This window comes from Puma concolor, chromosome B1 (genome assembly GCF_028749965.1).
Source record: "Puma concolor isolate L17-30 chromosome B1, mPumCon1.1.hap2, whole genome shotgun sequence".
Classification (NCBI taxonomy): domain Eukaryota; kingdom Metazoa; phylum Chordata; class Mammalia; order Carnivora; family Felidae; genus Puma; species Puma concolor.
Window position 1 is genome coordinate 105,758,539 of NC_141670.1, and position 12,600 is coordinate 105,771,138.

At 34.8% G+C, this 12,600-nt stretch overlaps 1 protein-coding gene across 2 annotated transcripts in view; it reads right to left on the bottom strand.

Annotated features, from left to right (window-relative positions):
• The window catches only part of USP53 (ubiquitin specific peptidase 53), a 66,528-nt gene that overhangs the window by 21,197 nt on the left and 32,731 nt on the right, over positions 1-12,600 (bottom strand). The window contains exons 5-9 of one of the 2 annotated variants that reach the window (XM_025921972.2): positions 12,316-12,429; positions 12,076-12,158; positions 9,139-9,244; positions 7,982-8,128; positions 7,046-7,195 (exon numbers count right to left, since the gene is read on the bottom strand). In XM_025921972.2, coding sequence (XP_025777757.1) covers positions 7,046-7,195; positions 7,982-8,128; positions 9,139-9,244; positions 12,076-12,158; positions 12,316-12,429 — 600 coding nt within the window. The remainder of the gene's footprint in view (positions 1-7,045; positions 7,196-7,981; positions 8,129-9,138; positions 9,245-12,075; positions 12,159-12,315; positions 12,430-12,600) is intronic. The other variant, XM_086704309.1, reaches the window with a different exon arrangement.

A 12,600-nucleotide genomic window follows, 5' to 3' on the forward strand; every position in this document is an offset into this window, starting at 1 on the left:
CAAGCACACAAAAATGTACTCAAAACATTATTAATCATAAGGGAAATGCAAATTAAAACCACACTGAGCTAACATTAGACATTCATTAAAAGGGCTAACATTAAAGATTAACAACGTAAAATGCTACTGAGAATGCAGAGCAACTGGAACGCTTACACACTCCTTAATGGGAAGGTAAACTGGTACAATCACTTTGACGATCAATTTGCCAGTTCCTTGTAAAGTTTAACACACACTTATCCCAACCAGAAATTCCACTTCTGAGCATTAGCTAAGACCAATGGGGTAAAAAATTATGTTCACACAAAAACTATTCATACTTCAGCAGGTAAGTAGATGAAGTGTTATATAGCCATACAATGGAACACAACAATAAAAATGAAGCACAGACAGAACATGAATGAATCTTTTTTTTTAACACAAATGAATCTTAAAAGACATTATGCTTGGTAAAGAAAGCCAAACACAGAGACTGTAAGACACCATTCTTACAAAACTGTAGAATGAGTAAAACTGATCTATAGTGAGATCAGTGTTCTTCTCGGGCCCAGGGTATTGACAGTAAAGGGACATAACAGAATTTTCTGGGTGATGTAAGTGCTCTATATAATGACTGTGTAGGTTACATAAGTATGTACACACTTGTCCCAGCCCCAACTATACACTTAAAATGGGTGCATTTTAATGTTTATAAATTACACCTCTATAAATTTCATTTAAAAATAAAACCAACCGAATAAAAAGAAAAGCATTCTAGAATACTCGCTTTTGTAGAGAAGGAAGGGATCTTTAAAAAAAAAAACTCCTGAGGAGCTTTTTCAAACTACGCATATTTAGCTGTTTACCATCCTTACCCTGGATTCTGAGATACTTGAGGAACTAGGAACTTGTTTGAAAACCAAACAAACGTAAAACTCACAGGTAACTATATACCCAATTCTTCCTTCAAATTTTGACCAGTTGAACTATGTGGATGGAACGTAAGTGTCAAAACGTTGCTACACGTGGACTCAAGGTGGAACTGGTTAATAAACTGCTATATCAAAGTACTAACTAATTTGAGCAAAGTAATACCAAAAATTTTTCATTGGCTTTATTGAGTATACTTTACATGAAACAAAACTACCCAGTTACAGTATACAAGCCAATGAATTCTGACAAATGTATACATACAATCATGTATCTCCCCCCCCAGAAAGAAAACTTCCCTGTACCCTCTTTGCAGTGACTGGCAACCAATGATTTACTTTCTGTCACTCTGTTTTTCCTTTTCATGAATTTTACATAAGAAGACTCATAGTTGTTTATGTCTCATTCTCTAACATACAGCTTTTCAGATTTCACATTGTTGCATCTATCAATAAATAGTTCATTACTTTTTACTGTTGAGCATTATATTCCATTGAATGCTTATACCACAATTTGCTTATCCACTCACCTATGGATGGACATGTGAGTTGTTTCCAGTTTTGATTATGAACAAAACTACTATAAACATTAAAGTACAAGTTTTGTGCGGACATGTTTTCAAAGGAGTGGAATTACTAGTTTGTATGGTAACTACATGTTTAAGTTTATAAGAAACTGATAAGCTGTTTTCTAAAGTGTTCATTTTCCATTTCCATCATTCTTCTGTGAGAGATCACATCATCACCAACTCTTGGTATGGTCAATCTTTTCAATTTTTGCTATTCTAACAGGTAAGTAATCAAACCTCATTGTGAACTGAAGGTCTATTTTCTTTGTACCTAATAATTTACTGAATACCACTTTTTTTTTAAGGGCGAGGACACAACTTCCTATGACTCTCCACTCTCAGGCTCTTCTAAAACCAAGTCCATGGATTTTTTTTAGTTCCAGGATTTTTTAAATAGGAAAGTAAATTAAACCTTTATTTTGGTTATCCCAAAAAGCAATTATAGCCAATAATTCATGCACACAAAAATCTTGCAATTCCTTTTTTCATTTTGCTCTCTTTCCTTCTTCATACCTATGGCTGGGACCCCAAATTCTCGTTCATCCCAAACTCCAAAAAGACACTGTTTCACAAACTCAGACCTGGAAGGCTCTCAGGTCTCTCACCCTTCTCATCTTTCCACACCTGTTCTCTTTCTACAGTCAGTACCTCTTTGCCTTCCACTACATTCTCTGGCTACTCAGGTCCTGATGTATTAGAAAGGTTCAGGAGCTGATGAGGTAAAATCGAATGCACATCATGTCACAGGGGAGAAGGAAGGCCCATGAGAGGATTCTCCTAACTGTGGGGCAAAAAAGATACTGTGAGCCCTCTTCTCACCTTATCACTCCAGCCTTCCAGATTGCCCCTAATGCATTCCCATGAGCCATCAGGGCACTACGCAATGGATACACTCAAAGACCCAGGAGTCACTGTGGGTTGCAGAGTCACTTACAGCTAAATGAGCCCTTCAGTCCTCCTCCTAAGTCCTTGTACAGTACTATACACTTCCTCTGCTGACATTAAGACACCTTGGTCAGATTTACTTTTCTCATGATTTTCTTTAAAGGTAAATAAGGTGAGTAACTACAATACTGTGTGACCCTCAGGAGCTCTCTGTAGGGCTCCCCAGACCACAAATTTTCCTTTTATTTGACCTTGCTGCTAAAAATATTTTGATAGAGCCAAAAAACAAAACAAAAAACAAACAAAACCAATCCTGCAAGTAAACCCGTTAAATTCTTTCTGGAGCAAAGCCTCAAGAGTTTTGGAGTCATAGGGGAGAAGAGCTCTCAGGAATAGGCACACATCATGGTTGGGGAAAAAGTGAAGAAAAGGGATGCTGAAGTCTTCAAGCTAAATTTTACACGTCAAAGCTTTGTCTGAGAGTGCTTATTTTTTGTTTTTCTGTCCTTCTGTTTCTGAATTAGTATCACAAGTAAAAGGCTGGGCAAGTCACATGTGTACTGTGAGCATATTTTGTGTATGTGTGTGTGCTTTAGTTTATGTAATTAATTTTTTTAAGTGTTTAAATTCCAGTTAGCTAACTAACATACAGTGTAATATTAGTTTCAGGTGTTCTCCTGTGTGATTTTTGTTTTCAAGCCTCACATTTAATCCATTTTGTGTATAGTATAAAAAAGTAGTCCAGTTTGATTCTTCTGCATGTTGTTGTTCCAATTTCCAAATACCATTTGTTGAAGACACTATTTCCCATTGCATATTCTTTATTGCTTTGTCGAAGATTAATTGCTCACATAGTTGTGGACTCCTTTTGGAGTTTTCTATTCTGCTCCATTGACCTACTTGTCTGCAAGACAGGGATGTCCACTCTCACCATTACTATTTAACATAGTACTGGAAATCCTAGCCACAGTAATAAGACACCAAGAAGAAAACGTCCAAATCAGCAATGAAGAAGTAGAACTTTCACTATTTGCAGATGACGTGATACTCTACATAGAAAACCCAAAGACTCCACCAAAAAATTGCCAGAACACAAATTCAGTAAAGTTGCAGGATACAAAATCAATGTACAGAAATCTGTTGCATTTCTATACACCAATAATGAAGCAACAGAAAGAGAAATCGGAATCAACCCTATTTACAATTGTACCAAAAAACATGAGATACCTATGAATAAACCTGACCAAAGAGGCGAAAGACCTGAAATTGAAGATGACACAAAGAAATGGAAAAACATCCTACGCTCATGGATTGGAAGAACAAATACTGTTAAATGTCTAGACTGCCCAAAGCAGTCTAGACATTTAATGCAATCCCTATCAAAAAACCGACAGCATTTTTCACAGAGCTAGGACAAACAATCCTAAAATTTATGTGGAACCACAAAAGACCCTGAATAGCCAACGCAACGTTGAAAAAGAAGCAAAGCTGAAGGCACCGTAATTCTGGAGTTCAAATTATATTACCAAGCTGCAGTGGTCAAAACAATATGGTACTGGCACAAAAGTAGACAAGCTGACCATAGAGGAAAACCTCTGTTTTTTTCCCATTGAGTATGATGTTAGTTGTGGGTTTTTCATATATGGCCTTTATTATGTTGAGGTTTGTTCCCTCTAAATCTACTTTGTTGAGGGCTTTTTATCATGAATGTATATTGTACTTTGTCGAATGCTTTTTCTGCATCTATTGAAATGATCATGGAGGTTCTTATCCTTTCTTTTATTAATGTGGTGTATCAGGTTGATTGATTTGAGATTATTAAACCACCCTGGCAACCCAGGAATAAATCCCACTTTATCACGTGGATGATTTTTAACATATTGTTGGATTCAGTTTGCTAGTACTAAGTCCTACTGGTTGTAAGAACTCGTGAAATTTGGCCTTTTCGTTTTCAAAGCCAAATGTTATGGGGATAGTTTGTTTCTCTCCCTTCTCCTCACCTCCATGTCTCTGCCCTTCCTCCCCTATTCAATGTGGCCTCCTCTGTATCTTTGGTTGTGGAGTTTGTTCTGCCAGTCTTTGGGTAGTTTTCTGGTTATTTATACTGATGTGAGTATTATCTAGTTATATCCATGGGACAAGGTGAGCTTAGGGTCCTCCTACTCCACCATCTTCCCCTATTATCTTTTAATTATTGAGTTTATCTTTTAAATCTATCTTATAAATCTATTGATTTATCTTTTAATTATTGAGTTTTAAGAGACTTTATATATTCTGGATATAATCTTTATTAAATATATGCTTGACAAATATTTTGTCCCAGTCTGTCTTGCCTTTTTATTCTAATAGTATCTTACTGAAGAGTAAAGGTTTTGATGAAATCCAATTTATTGTTTATTTTTATGGTCCATGTTTATCGACTGTATCTAATCAATGTCTCTATACTGACACAGCAATTATCACACTCTTGTCTGATTATTTCCATCTCTGTCACTTTGAGTCTTTCTGACCTTGGAGATCACCTGGTTATTATTCAGAACCCTGTTTTTTGAGGGTAGGAATAGTGAAGCTGATGAAGTTCCTGACAGAAGAGAAGGTGTGCTCCATTTCCTTACCTTGCTTTCTCACCCCTTACCATGTGATCGGAAGAAACGGGAGTGGTGGAACAGGTCGTTTTTATTAATATTCCTTCAGGGTATGGGTCGCATTTTTCTTCTTCTCTGCATAGTTGGTAACTTTTTATTGAATGCTATCTTGAAATAGCATATTGAAATTTAATTGAAATTTATATTTTTGGGTGAATTTTGTTGTGTTCCTTTAAAAAGTGCTGGGACTTCATTCTGGCATTTGTTAACTTATGTGGGATCATCTTTGTCCTTTGAAGGCTTCATTTTAAGCTTTTTATGTCAGGTGCAGAGCAGTATTCAGTCTAGGTATAATTCAGGTGGTACTATTCTAAGGATTCTACTTGATGCTCCCTGCATTACAATATCTTTTTACTCTTACTGGTGTAGATGCAAACTGGTCCTAGCCATGTATGAATTTTTAAAATTGTCTGACTTTCTGTTTTCCAGTAATTCTCCCCCCCCCCCATCTTTTGCAGATCTGCCCCACACATGTCAGATCACTATTCAGGTAAAGATTAAAGGGGACCCCTTTAACAGTCTCTAGCACTTTCCCTCTGTGCAGTGTTTTTTTCTGGTAATCTGTCCAGCAATTTTAGCCATCTTCGCCTCTCTGAATTCCAATTTTGGTTTCCTCAACTCAGTGATACTACTAGGCTTTGTTTGAGTCCCCCTCCCTGAATTGCAACCTAAAAATAATCTATAGGCAGTAAGCAGGAATAATTGTAGGGCTCGTCTTGTTTGTTTTCCTTTTTTCTGTTCAACTGCCTACTACTTAATGTCTTAAAAAGTTGTCTCATCTATTTGGTTTTCTAATTTTTAATACTGGAGGGTCTATTTCCACTTTTTTTCCAGCTTATTTACTTATTTTTGAGAGAGAGAGCGCGAGTGAGCACATGCACAAGTAGGGGAGGGATGGAGAGAGAGAGAGAGAGAGAGAGAGAGAGAGAGAGACACAGAGAGAGAGAAGGAGACACAAAATCTGAAGCGGGCTCCAGGTTCTGAGTTCTCAGTGCAGAGCCCAACGTGGGGGCTTGAACCGCAAACTGTGAGAGCATGACCTGAACCCAAGTCAGATGCTTAACCAACTGAGCCACCCAGGTGCCCCTAGAGGGGCAATTTCCATAGCAGTTCATTGTTCATAGAAAGAGACAGAAAGTCACTACATACTAAATATATGAGCTTCTATTAACTTAGTAATTCATAATGCTGATAAATGGCCCTTTGTTATATATTAAAATGAAAGCATATGGAACCGTACACCATTCGCTATAACAATGAAATAACTTACATTTTTAAGTCCATTTACTGCATAATAATAGGATTCTCAAAGCCCATAAGCCTAGAAACAGTATGGACAAGATCAAGTTTTCAAATGTGGCAAAATCTGAATCTCCTGTAGAACTTGTAAAAAAATTAAGATACCTGCCTCTATACTACTGAATCAAGAATTTAAGAATCCAGGCATGTATGTTTTTTCAAAAGCTCCAAGGGTGATTCTGATACATACTTCTTATTATAAATTATTATTCACTAGTTTGCTAGATATTATAATGTTTGAATAAATAATTCACCAAAGATAATAGTAGGCATATCTAATTCTGAATACCACGAAGTTTGAAAAGGGAGTCCTAATAATTAAAAAAACAAGCAAATTTTCATCACTAATTATACAAAGCAATTGTGAATCATTCACAAAGAAATACACAGAGCAACTATGCATCAGACAAAAGGGAATACATATGGATCACTGACAGTTGTGTATTTGCATTCTAACATTTATTAGTCACATTTTTATTATTCTGGAAATAGACTGGTTTAAAAGATGGCCTTAAAATAAACCAGGCTTCAAAAATTAACAAAAGTATGAAGTTAACAATGCTATTATAAAGGTCATTTATTATTTTATATAATAATAATTTTGTAATAAGTGTTTACATACAATCATTACTTCATATAATTATATTATGTGATATACATTGTATATATCATTATCTTCATTTATTCCTAAAAAGTAAAAATCACAACAATTATCCCAGTTAGTGAAAATATCACTTACCTCTTTCACGGTTGCATCATCAAAAAATACCCACTTGGAACTCTTGGTATGAAAAGCAAAGGCACAATAATGTCGGCTGGTGTAGCAGATCATACCAACGAGGTGAAGTTCACTATTTTTGGCATTTTCATCAGTAACCCTATAAAAAAGCTGTTTAAAAAAATAATAACATGTAATTTAATACTGTATCTTTTTAAAAATGAGGAATAATAATTTGGTGAGTCATATATTAGACTAGCTATGAAAAATACTTCTTATATAAGCTTCCCCAATCCACTATTATATTAGTACAGAAGGTACACTGACATTGTACTGAACAGAATTACTATTAACTATTAATTACTATTAACTATAACTATTAATATTATTAGTCCAATAAAATCACTACAGTTTAGTTCAGTAACACATTGTCTCCAATAACACAGAACTGACACTTTATATACATAAACTGGAAATGGGGGATAAATTACACAATTCCTAATAATTTTTTACTGAATCACCTATTTGAACAAACATTAACATATTTATAAAAGATAATTATCTAAAAGATTAATGGTGATATAAACCAATTCAAAATATATTAAGATGTTAATATGCATATTAAGAGATCAGTGCTATAGATGAATTTTGTATCTTAAACCTTTCTAGGTTAATATTTATATTGGTCATTACCCTACACACACACATATTTATCATCAATATCACCATTGTAGAGTGATATCAAATTAGAACACAAGATTGTTTATAACTAAAAGCCGTTCCTAGTCTACGCAAGAAAGGCATTCCACTTAGCCTGATTTGATGAACTTTATCAGCACTACATCTTTCCTTTAGAAAGATAATTTAATTCTGAAAAACAAAGTATATTATAATATATGAGTATGTTTTAAAAGAATTTAAAAACAAAAAGGAAGTGAATGAAAACAGTTGAGATACCCCAGGAAGATAAAGATGTGTTGCTAGATTCCGAACAACATCTTCAGTCAAGTCAGAATGCTCAGAATCCCAGACTAAACCAATTGTAACAATTTCTGGGCAATTCATTAAAACACGGCGAATTTTTATTTTTTGGCCACAGTTACTCTAAAGAAAAACACAAAAGGCAAATTTTGAAATTACTGAAACATATATACCATAGGTGATGCCTGACAGTTTGTACTATACATTAACAATCTTTACATACATCAGAAATCTATTTTTTCAGCATACTAAAATGGACTTTTATCAAACTATTTGTCTTAATTATTGATTAAACAGGAAGTTTATTTTAAACCAAAGTACTTTGGTATCTTTGTAATTTTAAAACAAGAAATCAATCTAAAAAAATGAGCCCTAAAACACTTGAAGTAATATTACATTAAAAAAAAGAATGATGCCACTTGTAATGTTTAATTTTTTTTTTTTAATGTTTATCTTTGAGAGAGAGAGACAGAGACAGAGACAGAGCATGAACAGTGGGAGGGGCAGAGACAGCGAGACACAGAATCCGAAGCAGGCTCCAGGCTCTGAGTTGTCAGCACAGAGCCTGACGCAGGGCTCAAACCCACAAACTGCGAGATCATGACCTGAGCCGAAGTCGGACACTTAACTGACTGAGCCACCCAGGCACAGGGAAAAAAAGAAACTAACTTTCTCTTTAGTCAAATGACAGATGTCAGAACTTAAAAAAATTAATCAGCATACACTAAATCCTTCACAAAGAGTTTTTAATAGTGCTTAAATAAATAGCTCACATGGTATAAAGAGTTGCCTAAAATAACACTGAAAAAATAACATTTTAAAAAACGTTTATTTATTTATTTTGGGGACAGGGGTGGAGAGGGGCAAAGAGTGAAGGGAGAGAGAGTCCCCATCAGGCTCCACTCCATCAGCACAGAGCCCAATGTGCGGCTTGATCCCACAACAATGAGATAATGACCTGAGCCAAAATCAAGAGTCAGGCGCTTAACCAACTGAGCCACCTAGGTGCCCCTGAAAAATTAACTCTTAAAATTAATTCCATGTAGAATTACTATTTACATGGTAATTTCTGAATGTTTATTTTCAAGTTTGCAAACATATAAGCATACTAGTTTTCTCCAAATTATACTTACAGGACATTTCCTATAGTCATCAGTTGTATTTGCTGCTTGTAGCAACTCTGCAAACATTTCAGGCTTAAAACGTTCATGCCTTTCCATCATTCTTTCCACTTCATTGCTACAAAAGAAAGAAGCAGTCCCAAATGTGTCCTATGAACTTTAAAAAGATCTAACAAACTATGCATGAAAAGAAATTAAGTTCTCAATATGGGTATGATCATTTTTTCTGTTTAAGACAGGTTTTGTCTGAAAAATTAACCATAAAGTAAATTTCCATAAAGTGAAAAATTATGGAATTTGGCAGGTGCATGATGAAAAACATTTATTACATGGTCTGGAACTACATGAACAAGATAATAAGATGCTCCAAGTTTTAAGTAAAATGTTTCTTTTACATTATTGTTTAACAAGTAGGGACTTGAGTTTAAACTTTGACCTAACAAGAACAACAAATTGTGGGAAAGGCTCCCTCTCTGGCCTCAAATTCTCAGAAACGAAGTTATCATTTTCAGCTAATAGAAGGGCCCTTTGCTGATTAATGCAGAAGTCAAAACCAAAACTAGTTAGGTCAGGTTTGTGCCTTATGAGTGCTGACCATTTCATTAGAACCTAGGCAGGATATCTATGCCACTTTTTGTGTAGTCTCTCTTAGAATCTAATTTTTATATACCAAAATATTAAGTATCTTTAAACAGCCATTTAAATATTTCCAAAAAGAAATGTAATGTAACCTCAAATATCCTTACTAGTTTCCATTCTAGATGTTCTGGTTCTGCTTAGTAATGTGAACTGTCCTAGAGTTGGATATACTTTACAGTTTCATGATTTAAATAATGTACAATATTCAGTAACAACTAAGAGCACCCATTCTTCTAAAGCACTTCATAAATGTATTAAAATGCACTAAATCTGACAAGCTCATTCAAATTGTACATTTAAAATAGTGTTTTTGTTAACATTTAAAATGACAATTTTTGTTAAGCCTGGAATTCAGTAACTGGTATTCAATACTTATTACCAATGAAAAGAAAGTGACTACAGTTAAACCTTAAATAACATGGAGGTAAGGGGCGCTAACCTTCATGCAGTCCAAAATCCGCATACTAACCTCTGACCTGCTCCCAACTTAACTACTAATAGCCTACTGTTGGCCGGAAGCCTTACCAGTAACAGCTGATTAACACATATTTTATGTTATATGTAGTATATACTGTATTCTTACAAAAAAGCTAGAAAAAAGTAAATGTTCTTAAGAAAATCATAAGGAAGATGTAATACATTTACAGTACTGCACGTACATTTATTGAAAAATCTCCATCTAAGTGGACCTGTGCAGTTCAAACCTGTGTTACCGAAGGGTCAACCATAATTACCATTTAAAGTCTGGTTTCTTGCAATTTGTGGTGTAGACCACAGAGACTGATGGAGCTCTAACTCTGTTACATAAGATACTGCCTCAGAGCACTGTCATTATATAAGAGTTTCAAAATAGACTTAAAGTTTTATAGTTTTTAATTTGTGGCCTATCCTTGTTCAGACACCATCCTACTTTTCATACAAAGTGAAAAAAATGAACCTATAATTGACTGAAGTTTAGGGAATGTTTCCTTAAACCAATATCCCCAACTCTATATACTAAGAGAGATACTAAACACACTAAAATAACCAAATTGATATTATTCAATAGTCTTTAAGTAATATTGTGTTATATCAAAAAAAACCCAGGTAGTTTAATATTATAATGAAACAGATAAGCACCTGATATTCACTTTGTACAATGATTAAAATATTGATAGCATTAAAAAAAAAATTTTTTTTAACGTTTATTTATTTTTGAGACGGAGAGAGAGCATGAACAGGGGAGGGTCAGAGAGAGAGGGAGACACAGAATTTGAAACAGGCTCCAGGCTCCGAGCTGTCAGCACAGAGCCTGATGCGGGGCTTGAACTCACAGACTGTGAGATCATGACCTGAGCCGAAGTTGGACGCTTAACCAACTGAGCCACCCAGGTGCCCCTTAAAAAATTTTTTTAATGTTTATTTATTTTTGAGAGAGAGACAGAGTGTGAGTAGGGGAGGGGCAGAGAGGGAGGGAGACACAGAATCTGAAGCAGGCTTCAGGCTCTGAGCTGTCAGCACAGAGCCCGACACAGGGCTCGAACTCACGAACTGGGAGATCATGATCTGAGCCAAAGTTGTATGCTCAACCGACTGAGCCACCCAGGCGCCCCAATAGCATTTAGTAACTAACTGTTGAACTGATTTATTCTGATTAATAATTATTGATCCATGCTTTATTTTTTTGTATTAAAATACCTGTAAACATTTATTCAATGTTTACCATATATCAAATATTTATATTCTCAAATACCTGTTAGAAAATGTTCAAACAATTCTTATGTAAAGTCTAGGGATCATATGGATCCCTAATTAGTAATGTTTCATGCACAGGGAGGGAGGGGACAGCCAAGCATAGGCAAATTTTTATTTCAGGTTAATGTTGAGGCTTTAAACTCAATAAATCTAATGAAGAATTAATGTCACCATCCCCCCACCCCCCCTTTCTGCTTACCCTAGTTTCCATCACCATGATGGGATATGGAGCTGATGGGCCATTACAAAGATAGCACCTTAGCAAAAATGAAGAAATAATGTGCAGCTCCATTTACCATTGAGCTTGTCATTTTAAACTCTGCTTCACAATTCCAAAAACTTGGTATAAATATAAATAGATACAAATTTTGACTAATATTTGGTACATTTCATTAAGTATACATTTTAGGCTAAAACAGAAACATCCAACTGAGACAGACGTCACTTAGTACTTCTGATGGCAGCATATTTTTTAAGTTTAAGACAGAGAGTAGATATTCACATATGTTATGGTTTTATAAAATAAATGCTCAATGTGCTTAAATGTATTATTAACATCTCTGGTAAGGTTCTTACCATAGGGCTGTTGTAGAAATGTACCGCACAAATTCTGTAAACGGTAGAGGATCTGATGATGCTCCACAGCTACGACACACACACTACAGGTAAAAACATGTTTAATTTATCAATCATAAAACATAAATGTAATACATATATTACATATATTTATATATGTTATATATTATACCAAAGTACAAATGAATGTAAATAAATATAACAAATACAATATCTAATAAAGTGGTTAAGCCATCTCACCTGTTCATACAGAGTCATGGCAAACTTCTGGTGAGTGATACAAGATTTAGAGGTACACATGTCTGCATCTCTGCTTGGCACTATATGAAAATGAATCCTCTCCAATATATTTTCCTAATTTAAAAATTAAAAGACAAATGACTTGTGAATCTTACAGAAGATACTTCATAATACAACTATTTTTAACTTTATAAATTTAAAAATCTTTTTAGGATTTTCCAAAGTGTTAAATTTAACAGCACCATATATATTGTCAGCTTTTCAGCTTTCCTCTTTAATCAACCC